The sequence below is a fragment of the Oncorhynchus mykiss genome, chromosome 4, assembly GCF_057628025.1.
Source record: "Oncorhynchus mykiss isolate SJ-2025 chromosome 4, ASM5762802v1, whole genome shotgun sequence".
NCBI classification, from domain to species: Eukaryota; Metazoa; Chordata; class Actinopteri; order Salmoniformes; family Salmonidae; genus Oncorhynchus; species Oncorhynchus mykiss.
Window position 1 is genome coordinate 54,719,166 of NC_143025.1, and position 22,546 is coordinate 54,741,711.

At 42.6% G+C, this 22,546-nt stretch overlaps 1 protein-coding gene across 16 annotated transcripts in view; it reads right to left on the bottom strand.

The window, feature by feature from the left end:
- Window positions 1–13,549: 13,549 nt before the first annotated feature.
- Window positions 13,550–22,546, bottom strand: part of LOC110521031 (serine/threonine-protein kinase MRCK beta) — a 126,383-nt gene continuing 117,386 nt past the window's right edge. For 9 of the 16 annotated variants that reach the window (XM_090232290.1, XM_036975511.2, XM_036975509.2 and 6 more), the window contains 3 exons: window positions 21,496–21,604; window positions 18,374–18,444; window positions 13,550–15,178 (listed from right to left, as the gene is read on the bottom strand). In XM_090232290.1, coding sequence (XP_090088416.1) covers window positions 15,074–15,178; window positions 18,374–18,444; window positions 21,496–21,604 — 285 coding nt within the window. In that variant the 3' untranslated portion in view covers window positions 13,550–15,073. Of the gene's footprint in view, window positions 15,279–18,373; window positions 18,445–21,495; window positions 21,605–22,546 lie in introns of all 16 variants that reach the window. The other 7 variants (XM_090232294.1, XM_090232293.1, XM_090232291.1 and 4 more) reach the window with 2 other exon arrangements.

A 22,546-nucleotide genomic window follows, 5' to 3' on the forward strand; every position in this document is an offset into this window, starting at 1 on the left:
TAATGACTGTGTGTGTACACATCCTATATTAGAGACTGAATGGCTAAATGAGTGTGTGTGTCTGTACACATCCTATAGTAAGGACTGAATGGCATACAGACTGTGTGTGTACACATCCTATAGTAAGGACTGAATGGCTTACAGACTGTGTACACATCCTATAGTAGAGACTGAATGGCTTCCTGACTGTCATGAAACCATTAAAATACCTTGGCAGTAATGATTTTCAATATAAAACATGTCATTTAGTGATCTAACAAAATATCATAATAAAGATGTGTTCTCTACCTTGCACAAAGAGTAGTTTCAACATAGGAATGAATTATTTTTCTATTTTATTGCATTTTCTGCTGAAATTCTCATTACCGCAACGCATTCAGCTCTGTCTGAATGCATGTTGTAATTTAAACAGAATAAAATGAAAAAATTCTGCAAAAAATAAATTGATGTTTTCAAGTGACATGAATATTCATGTATAATAGTGGGAAATTGAAGTGTCCATGACTGGTGTTCTCATCCTCCGCAACATTTTTGAAGGACTGCTTACACACACACACACAGAGAATTTTAAATAAAGTTTGATCATGAATGAAGCAACATCTGCCAGTACCTTCAAGATAGCTACCAGGTAAGCAGATATCTTTATATTTCTCCAGTTAAAAGTTAAACATTCTCTTGTCAGACTGCGTACACGACCGTATTGATTATCATTACCGATACAGGTAGTTTTCAACATTTAGAAAAACATTCGATTTATAATTTATGAAAATATACTTCATTAATGTCTAATTATGTACATCAAGTAAACATTTGCTTAGTCATCATGGCTTTTCTATTGTTAGCAAAACATGCTAAGGTTCCTCATCCTCCCCAACACCATTCTCACTTAACAAAGCAATTTAAGGCCAGTTGCAGTAGAGAGAACTATATATTTAAATATTTATAATGAACTATTAATTTAAGTATTATTCACGAACTGTTGATATTTTGCTTTATGTCCTTTAATTGCAGACAGTCAGCAAGTTACAGAAAGAAAGCTTCAGCGAAGTCTGACAAAATTCAGAGAAAGTTTACACCAACCCAGATCTGCTGAAGAGTACAGAAAGAAGGAAAGAGAGAGGTTAGGGGTTGGAGAGGTTACAGAAATAATTATATATATGCCCTCGTACAGTAAGCCATTCAGTCTCTAGTATAGGATGTTTACACACAGTCTGTAAGCCATTCAGTCCTTACTATAGGATGTGTACACACACACTGTCATTTAGCCATTCAGTCTCTACTATTTAATTTTAATTTATCCGTTATTTTACCAGGTAAGTTGACTGAGAACACATTCTCATTTGCAGCAACGACCTGGGGAATAGTTACAGGGGAGAGGAGGGGGATGAATGAGCCAATTGTAAACTGGGGATTATTAGGTGACCGTGATGGTTTGATGGCCAGATTGGGAATTTAGTCAGGACACCGGGGTTAACACCCCTACCCTACTCTTACGATAAGTGCCATGGGATCTTTAATGACCTCAGAGAGTCAGGACACCCGTTTAACGTCCCATCCGAAAGACGGCACCCAACACAGGGCAATGTCCCCAATCACTGCCCTGGGGCATTGGGATATTTTTTTTAGACCAGAGGAAAGAGTGCCTCCTACTGGCCCTCCAACACCACCTTGTCTCCCATCCAGGAACTGACCAAGACCAACCCTGCTTAGCTTCAGAAGCAAGCCAGAAGTGGTATGCAGGGTGGTATGCTGCTATAGGATGTGTACACACACAGTCATTAAGCCATTCAGTCTCTACTATAGGATGTGTACACACAGTCTGTAAGCCATTCAGTCCTTACTATAGGATGTGTACACACACAGTCTGTAAGCCATTCAGTCCTTACTATAGGATGTGTACACACACACAGTCATTTAGCCATTCAGTCTCTACTATAGGATGTGTACACACACAGTCTGTAAGCCATTCAGTCCTTACTATAAGATGTGTACGCACAGTCTGTAAGCCATTAGGTCTCTACTATAGGATGTGTACACACACAGTCAGTAAGCCATTCAGTCCTTACTATAGGATGTGTACACACACAGTATGTAAGCCATTCAGTCCTTACTATAGGATGTGTACACACAGTCAGTAAGGTATTCAGTCTCTAGTATAGGATGTGTACACACAGTCAGTAAGCCATTCAGTCTCTACTATTGGATTTGTACAGACACAGTGTGTAAGCCATTCAGTCTCTACTATAGGATGTGTACACACACAGTCAGTAAACCTTTCAGTCCTTACTATAGGATGTGTACACACAGTCAGTAAGGAATTCAGTCTCTAGTATAGGATGTGTACACACAGTCAGTAAGCCATTCAGTCTCTACTATTGGATTTGTACAGACACAGTCTGTAAGCCATTCAGTCTCTTCTATAGGATGTGTACACACAGTCTGTAAGCCATTCAGTCCTTACTATAGGATGTGTACACACACAGTCTGTAAGCCATTCAGTCTCTACTATAGGATGTGTACAGACACAGTCTGTAAGCCATTCAGTCTCTACTATAGGATGTGTACAGACACAGTCTGTAAGCCATTCAGTCTCTACTATAGGATGTGTACACACAGTCTGTAAGCCATTCAGTCCTTACTATAGGATGTGTACACACACAGTCTGTAAGCCATTCAGTCTCTACTATAGGATGTGTACACACACAGTCTGTAAGCCATTCAGTCCTTACTATAGGATGTGTACACACAGTCTGTAAGCCATTCAGTCTCTACTATAGGATGTGTACACACAGTCAGTAAGGCATTCAGTCTCTAGTATAGGATGTGTACACACAGTCAGTAAGCCATTCAGTCTCTACTATTGGATTTGTACAGACACAGTGTGTAAGCCATTCAGTCTCTACTATAGGATGTGTACACACACAGTCAGTAAACCATTCAGTCCTTACTATAGGATGTGTACACACAGTCAGTAAGCCATTCAGTCTCTACTATTGGATTTGTACAGACACAGTCTGTAAGCCATTCAGTCTCTAGTATAGGATGTGTACACACAGTCAGTAAGCCATTCAGTCTCTACTATTGGATTTGTACAGACACAGTCTGTAAGCCATTCAGTCTCTTCTATAGGATGTGTACACACAGTCTGTAAGCCATTCAGTCCTTACTATAGGATGTGTACACACACAGTCTGTAAGCCATTCAGTCCTTACTATAGGATGTGTACACACACAGTCAGTAAGCCATCCAGTCTCTACTATAGGATGTGTACACACACAGTCAGTAAGCCATTCAGTCCTTACTATAGGATGTGTACACACACAGTCTGTAAGCCATTCAGTCCTTACTATAGGATGTGTACAGACACACACACTTTTAGCCATTCAGTCTCTACTATAGGATGTGTACACACACAGTCATTTAGCCATTCAGTCTCTACTATAGGATGTGTACACACACAGTCATTTAGCCATTCAGTCTCTACTATAGGATGTGTACACACACAGTCATTTAGCCATTCAGTCTCTAATATAGGATGTGTACACACACAGTCATTTAGCCATTCAGTCTCTACTATAGGATGTGTACACACACAGTCATTTAGCCATTCAGTCTCTACTATAGGATGTGTACACACAGTCTGTAAGCCATTCAGTCCTTACTATAGGATGTGTACAGACACACACACTCATTTAGCCATTCAGTCTCTACTATAGGATGTGTACACACACAGTCATTTAGCCATTCAGTCTCTACTATAGGATTTCTACACACACAGTCAGTAAGCCATTCAGTCTCTACTATAGGATGTGTACAGACACACACAGTCATTTAGCCATTCAGTCCTTACTATAGGATGTGTACACACACAGTCAGTAAGTCATTCAGTCTCCACTATAGGATGTGTACACACACAGTCATTTAGCCATTCCGTCTCTACTATAGGATGTGTACACACACAGTCAGTAAGCCATTCAGTCTCTACTATAGGATGTGTACAGACACACACAGTCATTTAGCCATTCAGTCTTTACTATATGATGTGTACACAAACAGTCAGCAAGCCATTCAGTCTCTAGTATAGGATGTGTACACACAGTCAGTAAGCCATTCAGTCCTTACTATAAGATGTGTACACACACAGTCTGTAAGCCATTCAGTCTCTACTATAGGATGTGTACACACACAGTCAGGAAGCCATTCAGTCTCTACTATAGGATGTGTACACAGTCTGTAAGCCATTCAGTCCTTACTATAGGATGTGTACACACACAGTCTGTAAGCCATTCAGTCCTTACTATAGGATGTGTACAGACACACACACTCATTTAGCCATTCAGTCTCTAATATAGGATGTGTACACACACAGTCATTAAGCCATTTGGTCTCTACTATAGGATGTGTACACACACAGTCTGTAAGCCATTCAGTCCTTACTATAAGATGTGTACACACACAGTCTGTAAGCCATTCAGTCCTTACTATAGGATGTGTACACACACAGTCTGTAAGCCATTCAGTCCTTACTATAGGATGTGTACACACACACTCATTTAGCCATTCAGTCTCTACTATAGGATGTGTACACACACAGTCTGTAAGCCATTCAGTCCTTACTATAAGATGTGTACGCACAGTCTGTAAGCCATTAGGTCTCTACTATAGGATGTGTACACACACAGTCAGTAAGCCATTCAGTCCTTACTATAGGATGTGTACACACACAGTCAGTAAACCATTCAGTCCTTACTATAGGATGTGTACACACAGTCAGTAAGGAATTCAGTCTCTAGTATAGGATGTGTACACACAGTCAGTAAGCCATTCAGTCTCTACTATTGGATTTGTACAGACACAGTCTGTAAGCCATTCAGTCTCTTCTATAGGATGTGTACACACAGTCTGTAAGCCATTCAGTCCTTACTATAGGATGTGTACACACACAGTCTGTAAGCCATTCAGTCTCTACTATAGGATGTGTACAGACACAGTCTGTAAGCCATTCAGTCTCTACTATAGGATGTGTACAGACACAGTCTGTAAGCCATTCAGTCTCTACTATAGGATGTGTACACACAGTCTGTAAGCCATTCAGTCCTTACTATAGGATGTGTACACAGACAGTCTGTAAGCCATTCAGTCTCTACTATAGGATGTGTACACACACAGTCTGTAAGCCATTCAGTCCTTACTATAGGATGTGTACACACACAGTCTGTAAGCCATTCAGTCTCTACTATAGGATGTGTACACACAGTCAGTAAGGCATTCAGTCTCTAGTATAGGATGTGTACACACAGTCAGTAAGCCATTCAGTCTCTACTATTGGATTTGTACAGACACAGTGTGTAAGCCATTCAGTCTCTACTATAGGATGTGTACACACACAGTCAGTAAACCATTCAGTCCTTACTATAGGATGTGTACACACAGTCAGTAAGCCATTCAGTCTCTACTATTGGATTTGTACAGACACAGTCTGTAAGCCATTCCGTCTCTAGTATAGGATGTGTACACACAGTCAGTAAGCCATTCAGTCTCTACTATTGGATTTGTACAGACACAGTCTGTAAGCCATTCAGTCTCTTCTATAGGATGTGTACACACAGTCTGTAAGCCATTCAGTCCTTACTATAGGATGTGTACACACACAGTCTGTAAGCCATTCAGTCCTTACTATAGGATGTGTACACACACAGTCAGTAAGCCATCCAGTCTCTACTATAGGATGTGTACACACACAGTCAGTAAGCCATTCAGTCCTTACTATAGGATGTGTACACACACAGTCTGTAAACCATTCAGTCCTTACTATAGGATGTGTACACACAGTCAGTAAGGAATTCAGTCTCTAGTATAGGATGTGTACACACAGTCAGTAAGCCATTCAGTCTCTACTATTGGATTTGTACAGACACAGTCTGTAAGCCATTCAGTCTCTTCTATAGGATGTGTACACACAGTCTGTAAGCCATTCAGTCCTTACTATAGGATGTGTACACACACAGTCTGTAAGCCATTCAGTCTCTACTATAGGATGTGTACAGACACAGTCTGTAAGCCATTCAGTCTCTACTATAGGATGTGTACAGACACAGTCTGTAAGCCATTCAGTCTCTACTATAGGATGTGTACACACAGTCTGTAAGCCATTCAGTCCTTACTATAGGATGTGTACACAGACAGTCTGTAAGCCATTCAGTCTCTACTATAGGATGTGTACACACACAGTCTGTAAGCCATTCAGTCCTTACTATAGGATGTGTACACACACAGTCTGTAAGCCATTCAGTCTCTACTATAGGATGTGTACACACAGTCAGTAAGGCATTCAGTCTCTAGTATAGGATGTGTACACACAGTCAGTAAGCCATTCAGTCTCTACTATTGGATTTGTACAGACACAGTGTGTAAGCCATTCAGTCTCTACTATAGGATGTGTACACACACAGTCAGTAAACCATTCAGTCCTTACTATAGGATGTGTACACACAGTCAGTAAGCCATTCAGTCTCTACTATTGGATTTGTACAGACACAGTCTGTAAGCCATTCCGTCTCTAGTATAGGATGTGTACACACAGTCAGTAAGCCATTCAGTCTCTACTATTGGATTTGTACAGACACAGTCTGTAAGCCATTCAGTCTCTTCTATAGGATGTGTACACACAGTCTGTAAGCCATTCAGTCCTTACTATAGGATGTGTACACACACAGTCTGTAAGCCATTCAGTCCTTACTATAGGATGTGTACACACACAGTCAGTAAGCCATCCAGTCTCTACTATAGGATGTGTACACACACAGTCAGTAAGCCATTCAGTCCTTACTATAGGATGTGTACACACACAGTCTGTAAGCCATTCAGTCCTTACTATAGGATGTGTACAGACACACACACTTTTAGCCATTCAGTCTCTACTATAGGATGTGTACACACACAGTCATTTAGCCATTCAGTCTCTAATATAGGATGTGTACACACACAGTCATTTAGCCATTCAGTCTCTACTATAGGATGTGTACACACACAGTCATTTAGCCATTCAGTCTCTAATATAGGATGTGTACACACACAGTCATTTAGCCATTCAGTCTCTACTATAGGATGTGTACACACACAGTCATTTAGCCATTCAGTCTCTACTATAGGATGTGTACACACATAGTCTGTAAGCCATTCAGTCCTTACTATAGGATGTGTACAGACACACACACTCATTTAGCCATTCAGTCTCTACTATAGGATGTGTACACACACAGTCATTTAGCCATTCAGTCTCTACTATAGGATGTCTACACACAGTCAGTAAGCCATTCAGTCTCTACTATAGGATGTGTACAGACACACACAGTCATTTAGCCATTCAGTCCTTACTATAGGATGTGTACACACACAGTCAGTAAGCCATTCAGTCTCTACTATAGGATGTGTACACACACAGTCATTTAGCCATTCCGTCTCTACTATAGGATGTGTACACACACAGTCAGTAATCCATTCAGTCTCTACTATAGGATGTGTACAGACACACACAGTCATTTAGCTATTCAGTCTTTACTATAGGATGTGTACACAAACAGTCAGTAAGCCATTCAGTCTCTAGTATAGGATGTGTACACACAGTCAGTAAGCCATTCAGTCTCTACTATAGGATGTGTACAGACACAGTCTGTAAGCCATTCAGTCTCTACTATAGGATGTGTACACACACAGTCAGGAAGCCATTCAGTCTCTACTATAGGATGTGTACACAGTCTGTAAGCCATTCAGTCCTTACTATAGGATGTGTACACACACAGTCTGTATGCCATTCAGTCCTTACTATAGGATGTGTACAGACACACACACTCATTTAGCCATTCAGTCTCTAATATAGGATGTGTACACACACAGTCATTAAGCCATTTGGTCTCTACTATAGGATGTGTACACACACAGTCTGTAAGCCATTCAGTCCTTACTATAGGATGTGTACACACACAGTCATTTAGCCATTCAGTCTCTACTATAGGATGTGTACACACACAGTCTGTAAGCCATTCAGTCCTTACTATAGGATGTGTACAGACACACACACTCATTTAGCCATTCAGTCTCTACTATAGGATGTGTACACACAGTCAGTAAGCCATTCAGTCTCTACTATATGATGTGTACACACACAGTCTTTAAGCCATTCAGTCCTTACTATAGGATGTGTACACACACAGTCAGTAAGCCATTCAGTCTCTACTATAGGATGTGTACACACAGTCAGTAAGCCATTCAGTCTCTACTATAGGATGTGTACACACACAGTCAGTAAGCCATCCAGTCTCTATTATAGCATGCTGTGTCCATAACAGTGAGATTTTTCCCATATTTTGAGACATGCTCATTTCATGTCATGCTTCCTTTCCATTCCCAGATAACGAAAGCAAAATTGTAAAATCAAGATCTGACAAAGCAACATGACAAACAACACCTCAGCAGGTAAATGTCCTGCCATCAACTCCTAAAAGAAGAGAGGCATCTCTACAAACAAAAGGACCAAGGAAGACATCTACACCAAAGGAATCACCCAAGAAGAGGATAGACAGAAAACACTATCAAAATGTAGGTCAAAGTTGCACTACACTGAAGAGAAGCTTCTGGAGTGGACCAAAGAGATGGTCAATCTAAAGAAAAGACTGAATAGACTCTAGATGATGGTCAAGAGGAAGCAGGTAATTGTCAACATGGAAGGCAGAGGTCCAGAAAACTGCAAAGAGGTCATCAGAGAACATTACAGCCAGAGAAGACTAATGCGCACACTTGTTAGCCGCTTCCTTCATCAAGATGATTGTTAACACTGTAATAAATGGGAAATTCTAAACGGACACTATGGCAAAGAGCGCCTTAACGGACGCTATGGCAAATCGTCATAGAAGATTTGTCTGAGAATCCAAGGCAACCTTTCCAAGGCCCAATTCTTTAAATGAGTCAGACAGAGAAACGTGCTTGCAAAACGCATGGAAACTTTGGCTTGAAGATAAAGAAGCTGCACCAGCTAGGGGTCATAGAAACATCATCCCCAGGTCAGTGTGTGTAGTGACATGTCCTGTTCTGTTTTTGTATGTTTGTAGCCTATGTACTGTATGTTATGTACTTTTGAAGCACTGCAAAATTAATTTGATTGAACTTGAATCCATGATTGTGCCAATATCTCATTTATTTTTTTCACGTCGTGTTTTGAATCATACCTCAGTCTTAGTATACTTATTATTAATTATCGGAATCCTCCTCATTTCCGAAACATAGGTATCATGACCGCAACAGGTGTTCATTTAATGTGCATTTAATAAATGGAAAAATAGTTGGCTCTTAAATGCATGTGCAGAATCTATACGTTACGTTCTTTCAGGCTTGCCACATCGTTTAGAAAATATGTCAGGTTTCAATGATCCAAAAATATTAGGTTGTAGATTGAGGAAGGTGTTGCGGTAATGAGAGAGCAGTCAAAATCAAATGTTACATTTATTTATTTCAGAGTTTCAAGTAACTGTGCATGACTAACATTTTCAATTAAAAAAATAAAATAACGGATTATTAGCTTTCCTAATGGTCTTGACGTTTTTGTACTATTGCGGTAATGAGGTTTTTGAGGACTTGTTTTGGAAAATATGTTAAAAAATGTGTTTACTGACAATTTAATGTGCATAAACACTTCAGACCTTGTTATTTATGCCTAAAAAGGAAATTTGTTAATGCAAGTCTTTAAAGATTTCATGTTTGAAATCTTTGAAACCAAGATTTCGTGAGAGTCACCCTAATACAGAACATCAATAGACAAGAACAGCTCAAGTACAGAACTACACACGTAGCCTACATATCAATGCATACACACAAAATATCTAGGTCAAATGGGGGAGAGGTGTTGCTCATTTGTCATTTCAAACATGTATTCTAGGTGCTGCCCACTATATTCCAACGATAGAATTCGAAGAATCATTATATGTCCATGATTCCAACAGTTCAATTAACTAGGCCTAGATTTGTTTGCCTATATCATGCTGCGTGGCAGTGTGAAAATTATTTTCAAGTGCAGGAAATGCATTTTTTTAACGGAGGGGGTAGTTGGATTGAACAGTTCAAATGGACAAAGCCCCATTTGAAATCACTTATAATTTGTTTCCACCCTAGGGTCATGAACTACTCAGGATATTTCTTTGAAACATAAAATAACTGTCATACCGTCAAATGTGAATAATATTATATATATATTATTATATATTATATATATATTTATATATATATTTTTTCCATATCGACCAGCCCTAGCCTAGTGTCCGGTCTTGCTGTAGAGAGCCAATGGCAATATTGGCTCATCGACATGTTTAGAGTGCCCTGTTCAGGACAAATATTGAAATGCAAAAAAACATTTCAGTGTTTCTCTGCATTTTATATCAGTCCTTTTTGGTCTAATAAATGCTGACACCAATACATCATAAAAGGCGGTCAACCAATAAATCGGTTGGGCTGGACTGTTCACTGTACAACAATGCACATTAAGTAATAATCTCATGCTGTGTCTATTAGTAGCAGACCTTTCTGAAAGGAGGCATGTTACAATTAACCTTTTTTGCACCATGGACCAGTCTCATATAGACAATACTTTTCCAGACCGGCCGTGGGGGGCTATAATTTTAGTATAGCTGCTTTTTCAGAACATTTTAGTTTAAGTAGGTCTACCGTGACGATATTCTAAAAACAAAGTGCATATTTTTCTCTAATGACCATATAATAAAAACATTGCAACTCACCATGTCGCTGAATCAGTGGGAGCCCTGAGCTTGTTTCCCGGGCAACAAGATGGTCCCATCTGGGGTGATGGGAGACAGTGACACCCGAAGGGTGTTCCTAATGTCCAGTCTACTCGTTTTTGTTGCCGTCATTGTGGAAAACCCCGCTTCGCAGAGATAGGATGTTGGAAATGGAAGCAATGTTTTCAGTGTTTTTGTGACTCTCAGGACATTCAGCCTTGATTTTAATCCAGAAGTTCTCAAACATACTTTTAAGGCCACTGTCATTTGCAACCTCAAGGAGTTGATCATCTTCCTGCACGGACATGGACGATTCACCTGGGACGTTCACAAATGGGTCGTGGATCCATTCCTTCGGACTTCGTGGGTCTTTGGCGGTTGGGAAGTAACGCTCAAACTCCATTGACAGCGAAGCTTGGTGATCGCACACCAGCTGGGAAAAAGACGTGTCAGTCTCTCCCAAAATCCCACTAATGTTTGGAACATGTCAAACATGCCCCTGTCCACTCGCCGTCCCCACAGTTCGTTTGGCATTGAATGCAGACACTTTATCTGCCAACTTAAAGACAGTTGTCATTCTCCACAGGAATGACAGATTGAGTTCATTGAGCAGGTTGAATATGTTGCACAGGTAAGGGGCTTTTGCAACCCATTCCTCGTCATTGAAATGTGCTGCCAGTGGTGACTTTTTCTTCTGAAAAATCTCAGGTTTTCAGTTTTTTTTGTCATTTTTGTTTGCTTCACAATAAATATTTTGCACCTTCAAAGTGGTAGGTATGTTGTGTATATCAAATGATACAAACCCCCAAATATCGGTTTTAATTCCAGGTTGTAAGGCAACAAAATAGGAAAAATGCCAAGTGGGATGAATACTTTCGCAACCGACTGTACATTGGAACGCTCATTCTGAAAGTATTCAGACCCCTTAACTTTTTCCACATTTTGTTATGTTACAACCTTATTCTAAAACGTATTACATTTTGACAAAGCAAAAACAGGTTTTTAGAAATGTTTGCAATTTAAAAAATATATAAAATCACATACACCTTAGCCAACTGCATTTAAACTCAGTTTTTTCACAGTTCCTGACATTTATTCCTAGTAAAAATGTCTTAGGATCACCACTTTATTTTAAGAATGTCTTTACTATTATTCTGGCATTTCACAATGATTTATTTCAGCTTTTATTTCTTTCATCACATTCCCAGTGGGTCAGAAGTTTACATACACTCAATTAGTATTTGGTAGCATTGCCTTTAAATTGTTTAACTTGGGTCAAACGTTTCAGGTAGCCTTCAACAAGCTTCCCACAATAAGTTGGGTGAATTTTGGCCCATTCCTCCTGACAGAGCTGGTGTAACTGAGTCAGGTTTGTAGGCCTCCTTGCTCGTACACGCTTTTTCAGTTCTGCCGACAAATTTGATTGAGGTCAGGGCTTTGTGAGGGGCACTCCAATACCTTGACTTTGTTGTCCTTAAGCCATATTGCCACAACTTTGGAAGTATGCTTGGGGTCATTGTCCATTTGGAAGACCCATTTGCGACCAAGCTTTAACTTCCTGACTGATGTCTTGAGATGATGCTTCAATATATCCACATAATTGTCCTCCCTCATGATGCCATCTATTTTGTGAAGCGCACCAGTCCCTCCTGCAGCAAAGCACCCCCACAACACGATGCTGCCACCCCCGTGCTTCACGGTTGGGATGGTGTTCTTCGGCTTGCAAGCCTCCCCCTTCTTCCTCCAACCATAACAATGGTCATTATAGCCAAACAATTCTATTTTTGTTTCATCAGACCAGAAGACATTTCTCCAAAAACTATGATCTTTGTCCCCATGTGCAGTTGCAAACCGTAGTCTGGCTTTTTTATGGTGGTTTTAGAGCAGTGGCTTCTTCCTTGCTGAGCGGCCTCTCAGGTTAAGTCGATATAGTACCTATTTCCTCCAGCATCTTCACAAGGTCCTTTGCTGGTGTTCTGGGATTGATTTTCACTTTTCGCACCAAAGTACATTAATCTCTAGGAGACAGAACACATCTCCTTCCTGAGTGGTGTGATGGCTGCGTGGTCCCATGGTGTTTATACTTGCATACTATTGTTTGTACAGATGAACGTGGTACCTTCAGGAGTTTAGAAATTGCTCCCAAGGATGAACCAGACTTGTGGAGGTCTACATTTTTTTTTCTGTGGTCTTGGCTGATTTCTTTTGATTTCCCCATGATGTCAAGCAAAGAGGCACTGAGTTTGAAGGTAGGCCTTGAAATACATCCACAGGTACACTCAAATGATGTCAACTAGCCTATCGGAAGCTTTTAAAGCCATCAGTTTCTGGAATCTTCCAAGCTGTTTAAAGGCACAGTCAACCTAGAGTATGTAAACTTCTGACCCACTGGAATTGTGATACAGTGAATTATAAGTGAAATAATCTGTCTAAACAATTATTGGAAAAAAATACTTGTGTCATGCACAAAGTAGATGTCCTAACAGACTTGCCAAAACTATAGTTTGTTAACAAGACGTTTGTGGAGTTGTTGAAAAACTAGTTTTAATGACTCCAACCTAAGTGTATGTAAACTTCCGACTTCAACTGAACTTTTCCCCCATTCATGTTTTTTTCATTAATCATTTTGTAGACATTTTTCACAAATCACAATTAAAAAATAAAATAAATTCATAGCATTAAAGTTGTGTTTTGAGGTGATGAAAATGCATGAAATAATCCATATATAATACAGTATAGAAAAAACAGCACACACAGAGACAAGCAAAGCACAACAGATATTATTTTATTTTCTGTTCACATGTTTGTTGCTAACAATTCAATAATTACAAAGATTTCAACTGGTGATTTAAGAGGAAAAAAAGTAGTAGTGTGTCGAAGAGAAAAAAAAAAAAAGTCACATTTTCAGAGAGCTGAAAAGACCAGGAAAAAAAAGATCACTGACAAAATCAAAGAGGATTTTCCTGGGATTAAAACATGTGCAAGTTTAATACAGTGTTTCTGAACCCTCCCTCACCGATGGCCTGCAGAGTTAAAGTCACTTCAGTAATTGATCTGAATGTGGTGCTGCAAGACAAAAAAAAAGAAAATGGCACTGAAGGCACACTAGTGATTAAACTGGATAGGCCTGTACAGTATCTCACACTCTTGCTGTACAATGAAGCGTCCCTCAATTGAGGACCACTATTCACATGCCCCCTTGTGGCGGTGCGGCGCTATGACTACACCTCCGCTTTTTATTTATTTAACTAGGCTCATGATTGAACGGTTAAAAATGAAGGGCCTCGTCCAGGAGGTTCTCTCTCTATGGTGAGCGGCTCTTCACACACATACTTATATAAACATAGCAAACGACAGCAGCAGCTTGTGAGTTGTGGTCCTTTTCACTGTTCAGACTCCGACCATGTCTTAGTCTCATGATTATGTGGCTATGGCGCATTGGTTTTGCCAACTATACTTTTATAGCAAAAGATCTAAGTTAAAAACAATGCACGTTATAAAGACTGGCGGGAGATGTGTAATTGCTGTAAAAGATGCCCACTGGTTTAGCTTAACAGTAAAACCCCTGCAGTCTGTTGAGTGGCAGCTCGTCCCCTGGGTAGGGACTGCTCTCAAATTAATGGCCACTAGCCGGGAACAGCTCAATAAGGGTTACAACACCAGTACGACAGGGTCTGGAATGTGGAGGGGTTTATGGTCCCTTTGAAGAAGGTTGCCCTTTCTTTCACTGTTCAGTTGTGTGTACCCCATACTATATAGTTTAAAACAAAAAGTTATCCTTCACTCTTTTCTTTTTTCTCTAATCTTTGTTTAGAAACAAACATATACCTATGATTAGGACAGTTCATCATGAATGCTTTTTTCCCCTGCGAGTGTCCTATCGTCATTGATCTTGGTTTTTAATTCGGTCATCGCATGCATCTATGTATCAATAACCTAAACTAAGTATGAATAACCCATAAAAACTCATAGGAAAATGGGTGTCTCCCCCAACAGAGAACTGGAGAGGTGTGTGTGTGTGTGTTGGGGAGAGATGTCAGCACAGGATTGCTAGTAGTGCTGTGGAGTGTACATGGTGGCACCCTCCCTTAACAAAGTGAAAAGGAAGAGAGGAAAGAAGACAAGTAGGAATGGGGGGGAACCAAAACGTTAATCTAAAATCAGGGTGGGGGGCTGGGACACAGTCTGTTCCTGGCACTTCTGCAGTGATACACAAGTTCTATGTTGAATGTAGGTGCGTCGAGTGATTAAGCACGTATTATGTGTGTGTGTGTAGGGTGGTGGGGTCCTCAGCCGTCCAGGGCGTGTTCCAGGCCATCCAGCGTTAGCTGGCTGCGGTGGAGAGAGTTGGGGCTGTTGGAGGGTGTGGAGTGCTTGGTGGAGTCCCAGTCTGGCTGAGGGAAGAGAGAGAGAGTGTTTATGGTAAAGATGGCTGCGGTGGAGAGAGTTGGGGTTGTTGGAGGGAGTGGAGTGCTTGGTGGAGTCCCAGTTTAGCTGAGGGAAAGAGAGAGGGAGTGTTAATGGTAAAGATGGATTATAGAAGTTAAAGGGATAGTTCACCCAAATTGCATATTGGTTTCTTTAGCCTGTAAGCAGTCTATGGACAAGGTATGGCAGCAATCCATGCTTTGGTTTAGTTTCTCTGGCATTTGTGGCACAAATCCCATTCAAGTCATGGGACCGATATTAGCTTTTTTCGTACATCACGTCTACAAGTGATTTTGTTGAGCTTTATTAACAATCAATTTGAGATACTTTCGGATTATTTGGACATAACGTGCGAAAAAGGCTATTGGTTTCATGACTTGAATGGGATTTGTGCTACAAATGCTAAAATGTTAGCATGTGAAAACAGTGAGTATGTTTACATGCACACTCATAATTCGATATTAAACTGATTATGGCAGTAGTTAGAGCAAGGAAATAGTTAATGTAAACACCTACTCCACTTACACTATGTGGACACCCTTTCAAATGAGTGGATTTGGCTGTTTCAACCACACCCGTTTCTGACAGGTGTATAAGATCCAGCACACAGTCATGCAATCTTCATAGACAAACATTGGCAGCAGAATGTCTTAGTGACTTTCAACATGGCACCTTTCCAACATGGGCATCCAACTTTGTGGCAACAGTTTGGGGAAGACCCTTTCCTGTTTTCAGCAAGACAATGCCCCAGTGCACAAAGCCAGGTCCATACAGAAATGGTTTGGTGAGATCGGTGGCCTGCACAGCCCTGACCTCAACCCCATCAAACACCTTTGGGATGAATTGGAATGCCAACATCTAGTTCCAACATCTAGTGGAAAACCTTTCCAGAAGAGTGGAGGCTGTTATAGCGGCAATGTTCCAACATCTAGTGGAAAGCCTTCCCAGAAGAGTGGAGGCTGTTATAGCAGCAATGTTCCAACATCTAGTGGAAAGCCTTCCCAGAAGAGTCTAGGCTGTTATAGCAGCAATGTTCCAACATCTAGTGGAAAGTCTTCCCAGAAGAGTGGAAGCTGTTATAGCAGCAAAGGGGGGACCAACTCCATATTAATGCCTATGATTTTGGAATGAGATGTTGAACGAGCAGGTGTACACATACTTTTGGTGATGTTGTGTATCTTAATTGGCAGAGTAAGCATACACTGATTAAAACAGCTGGTTTTCTGATAAATCATTCTAATTGTCTAAAATGACAACTCCCGTACGGGCTCGGGGGATACGAAGGTTGAAAGTCATGCGTCCACCGATACACAACCCAACCTCACTGCTTCTTAACACAGCACGCATCCAACCCGGAAGCCAGCCGCACCAATGTGTCGGAGGAAACACCGTGCACCTGGCAACCTTGGTTAGCGCGCACTGCGCCCGGCCCGCCACAGGAGTCGCTGGTGTGCGATGAGACAAGGACATCCCTACTGACCAAGCCCTCCCTAAACCGGACGACGCTAGGCCAATTGTGCGTCACCCAACGGACCTCCCGGTCGGTTACGACAGAGCCTGGGCGCGAACCCAGGGTCACTGATGGCACAGCTGGCGCTGCAGTACAGCACCCTTAACCACTGCGTCACCCGGGGGCCTATGCATAGTCACTAACCATATCCACATGTACATACTACCTCAATCAGCCTGCCTAACCTGTGTCTGTACTTCCCAGAATGTGTTATCATACCCAGGAAGATAGTTGAATTTAATGTAGCAGAGAATGTGTCATCATCCCCAGGAAGATAGTTTAATTTAATGTAACAGAGAATGTGTTATCATACCCAGGAAGATAGTTGAATATAACGTAATAGAGAATGTTATCATCCCCAGGAAGATAGTTGAATTTAATGTAACAGAGAATGTGTTATCATACCCAGGAAGATAGTTGAATTTAATGTAGCAGAGAATGTGTCATCATACCCAGGAAGACAGTTGAATTTAATGTAATAGAGAATGTTATCATACCCAGGAAGATAGTTGAATTTAATGTAACAGAGAATGTGATGTAACAGAGAATGTGTCATCATACCCAGGAAGATAGTTGAATTTAATGTAACAGAGAATGTGATGTAACAGAGAATGTGTCATCATACCCAGGAAGATAGTTGAATTTAATGTAACAGAGAATGTGATGTAACAGAGAATGTGTCATCATACCCAGGAAGACAGTTGAATTTAATGTAATAGAGAATGTTATCATACCCAGGAAGATAGTTGAATTTAATGTAACAGAGAATGTGTTGTAACAGAGAATGTGTCATCATACCCAGGAAGATAGTTGAATTTAATGTAATAGAGAATGTTATCATACCCAGGAAGATAGTTGAATTTAATGTAACAGAGAATGTGATGTAACAGAGAATGTGTCATCATACCCAGGAAGATAGTTGAATTTAATGTAACAGAGAATGTGTTATCATACCCAGGAAGATAGTTGAATGTGATGTAACAGAGAATGTGTCATCATCCCCAGGAAGATAGTTTAATTTAATGTAACAGAGAATGTGTTATCATACCCAGGAAGATAGTTGAATTTAATGTAGCAGAGAATGTGTTATCATACCCAGGAAGATAGTTGAATTTAATGTAATAGAGAATGTGTTATCATACCCAGGAGGATAGTTGAATTTAAAGTAATAGAGAATGTGTTATCATACCCAGGAGGATAGTTGAATTTAAAGTAATAGAGAATGTGTTTTCATACCCAGGAGGATAGTTGAATTTAAAGTAATAGAGAATGTGTTTTCATACCCAGGAAGATAGTTGAATGTGATGTAACAGAGAATGTGATGTAATAGAGAATGTGTCATCATACCCAGGAAGATAGTTGAATGTGATGTAATAGAGAATGTGTCATCATACCCAGGAAGATAGTTGAATGTGATGTAACAGAGAATGTGATGTAATAGAGAATGTGTCATCATACCCAGGAAGATAGTTGAATGTGATGTAATAGAGAATGTGTCATCATACCCAGGAAAATAGTTTAATTTAATGTAACAGAGAATGTGGGATAGAGAGGGAGATGGACACGGAAAAGAGAGGGGCATAGATTGAGTACATGTGTGAGTGATTTAATGTAACAGTCAGTGTGTGTGTGCGAAGTCTGGGGTCAATACCTCTCTCTCGAGGTCCCCGTCTGGGTTGGAGATGTTCCGCGACGATCCTGCTCCTCCAATGTCTGCACCTCCTTCATGACACAGTGAACCCCCCCGAGACACACACACCACCCCGAGACACACACACACACACCGAGACACACACACACACCGAGACGCACACACACACACACCGAGACGCACACACACAGCGAGACGCACACACACAGCGAGACGCACACACACACACAGCGAGACGCACACACAGCGAGACACACACACACACAGCGAGACACACACACACAGCGAGACACACACACAAACAGCGAGACACACACACAAACAGCGAGACACACACACACACAGCGAGACACACACACACACACAGCGAGACACACACACACACACAGCGAGACACACACACACACACACAGCGAGACACACACACAGCGAGACACACACACAGCGAGACACACACACAGCGAGACACACACACACACACACACAGCGAGACACACACACACACACACACAGCGAGACACACACACACACACACAGCGAGACACACACACACACAGCGAGACACACACACACAGCGAGACACACACACACACACACACAGCGAGACACACACACACACACACACAGCGAGACACACACACACACACAGCGAGACACACACACACACACAGCGAGACACACACACACAGCGAGACACACACACACACAGCGAGACACACACACACACAGCGAGACACACACACACAGCGAGACACACACACACACAGCGAGACACACACACACAGCGAGACACACACAGCGAGACACACACAGCGAGACACACACAGCGAGACACACACACACACACACACAGCGAGACACACACACACACACACACAGCGAGACACACACACACAGCGACACACACAAACAGCGAGACACACACACACACACAGCGAGACACACACACACACACAGCGAGACACACACACACACACAGCGAGACACACACACACACACAGCGAGACACACACACACAGCGAGACACACACACACACACACACACACAGCGAGACACACACAGCGAGACACACACACACAGTGAGACACACACACACACACAGCGAGACACACACACAGCGAGACACACACACAGCGAGACACACACACAGCGAGACACACACACACACAGCGAGACACACACACACACAGCGAGACACACACACACACACACAGCGAGACACACACACACACACACAGCGAGACACACACACACACAGCGAGACACACACACACACAGCGAGACACACACACACACAGCGAGAAACACACACACACACACAGCGAGACACACACACACACAGCCACACACACACACACACACAGCCAGACACACACACACACACAGCCAGACACACACACACACACAGCCAGACACACACACACACACACACACACACACACACAGCCACACACACACAGCCACACACACACAGCCACACACACAGCCACACACACAGCCACACACACAGCCACACACACACACACACACACACAGCCAGACACACACACACACACACAGCCAGACACACACACACACAGCCAGACACACACACACACACAGCCAGACACACACACACACACAGCCAGACACACACACACACAGCCAGACACACACACACACACACAGCCAGACACACACACACACAGCCAGACACACACACACACACACACAGACACACACACACACACACAGCCAGACACACACACACACAGCCAGACACACACACACACACACAGCCAGACACACACACACAGCCAGACACACACACACACACACACAGCCACACACACACACACACAGCCAGACACACACACACAGCCAGACACACACACACACACACACACAGCCAGACACACACACACACAGCCAGACACACACACACACACACAGCCAGACACACACACAGCCAGACACACACACAGCCAGACACACACACACACACACACACAGCCAGACACACACACACACACACAGCCAGACACACACACACACACACAGCCAGACACACACACACACACACACACAGCCACACACACACACACACAGCCACACACAGCCAGACACACACACACACAGCCAGACACACACAGCCAGACACACACACACACACAGCCAGACACACACACACACACAGCCAGACACACACACACACACACACGCACACAGCCAGACACACACAGCCAGACACACACAGCCAGACACACACAGCCAGACACACACACGCACACAGCCAGTCACACACACGCACACAGCCAGACACACACACGCACACAGCCAGACACACACACGCACACAGCCAGACACACACACGCACACAGCCAGACACACACACGCACACAGCCAGACACACACACGCACACAGCCAGACACACACACAGCCAGACACACACACGCACACAGCCAGACACACACACGCACACAGCCAGACACACACACGCACACAGCCAGACACACACACGCACACAGCCAGACACACACACGCACACAGACGCACACAGCCAGACACACACACGCACACAGCCAGACACACACACGCACACAGCCAGACACACACACGCACACAGCCAGACACACACACACACACAGCCAGACACACACACACACAGCCAGACACACACACGCACACAGCCAGACACACACACGCACACAGCCAGACACACACACGCACACAGCCAGACACACACACGCACACAGCCAGACACACACACAGCCAGACACACACACACACACACAGCCAGACACACACACACACAGCCAGACACACACACACACAGCCAGACACACACACACACACACAGCCAGACACACACACACACACACAGCCAGACACACACACACACACACAGCCAGACACACACACACACACATTCAGACACACACACACACACAGCCAGACACACACACAGCCAGACACACACACAGCCAGACACACACACAGCCAGACACACACAGACATAGAGCATTAGCATCAATGACAGAGAGAGAGAGAATGTATTTACTAGTGTGTGTGTTGAAATGTATGCATTATGTGTTGTGTGTGTTCACATGTGGAAGGTGCGTGTGCTTGGGATCCCCTCACCAGAGGCCGTGCGGGTGATGTGGGTCTTGCTCCTCTGTTGCCGGGAGATACTGGATAGCGGGCGGGGCTTATCCTTGGCCAGGTCGTCCTGAGAAGAATGCATCACACTCTGTGCCGCAACGCAGTCGCCAACACACACAGAGACAAGACCGTAAGACAATGACAAATACAGCCATTGGTATAGAAGGACCTTAATATATGAGTGAACAGGTTTATGCTCATTAGGACAGACAACAGAAATCATTTTTTTGACATTTTTAATTTGTGTTTCTTATTGGACAAGTCCCAGTTTGGACATTCCCTGTTTCATTGACTTTAATTCCGTTGGGTGCCTAATGAACACGACCCATGTACATGAGCAGACAATGTCAAGACATTTACATGGATGCTCACACATTAAACCAAATAAAATTGTTATTGTCACATGTACCGAATACAACAGGTGTAGACCATACTGTGAAATGCTTACTTACAACAACCTTCTGATAAATAAAGTCCAAATGCACAGCAAGTCCCTCGTTTGACTGAAACAAGTCACACGTACCGTGGCATGTTTTCACAGAATTCTATGGGGGGAAATAGCCATAGAGAAGTGTCTACTTCACTTTTTGTGTTGGTGGCTGTCTACTAATGAAATTGACCTTGTTTCAAATCTCTCTCTCCATTGAAACCCTGAGGTAAGCTTTTCAAGTATGTTGCTGTTTTTAAGATGACAAATATGCAGAGATCACACAAAACACAACCACACTGCAGCCAGTACAGAAATACACACTCATATGACATCAGCCGAAATAAAACCACCCCAGCTTTCAAAAAACTCACTGCACTTAAGCAAATGGAGAAAAGAACAGCGAGAAGGGAAAGGAATGGGAAGAAGGAAGACTGGGTGAGAGAGGGTGGCAGGAACACTGGAAATAGGCCCGGTCCCAAGTCGACCCCTCGTACCAACTCCCTATTTACTTGTGGAGACTAACGGTTAGATAGGTATGATCAATCATATTGCTTATCCCCTCAGATTCACAGTGTGCATAGGGATCTTTTCCTCAAATCT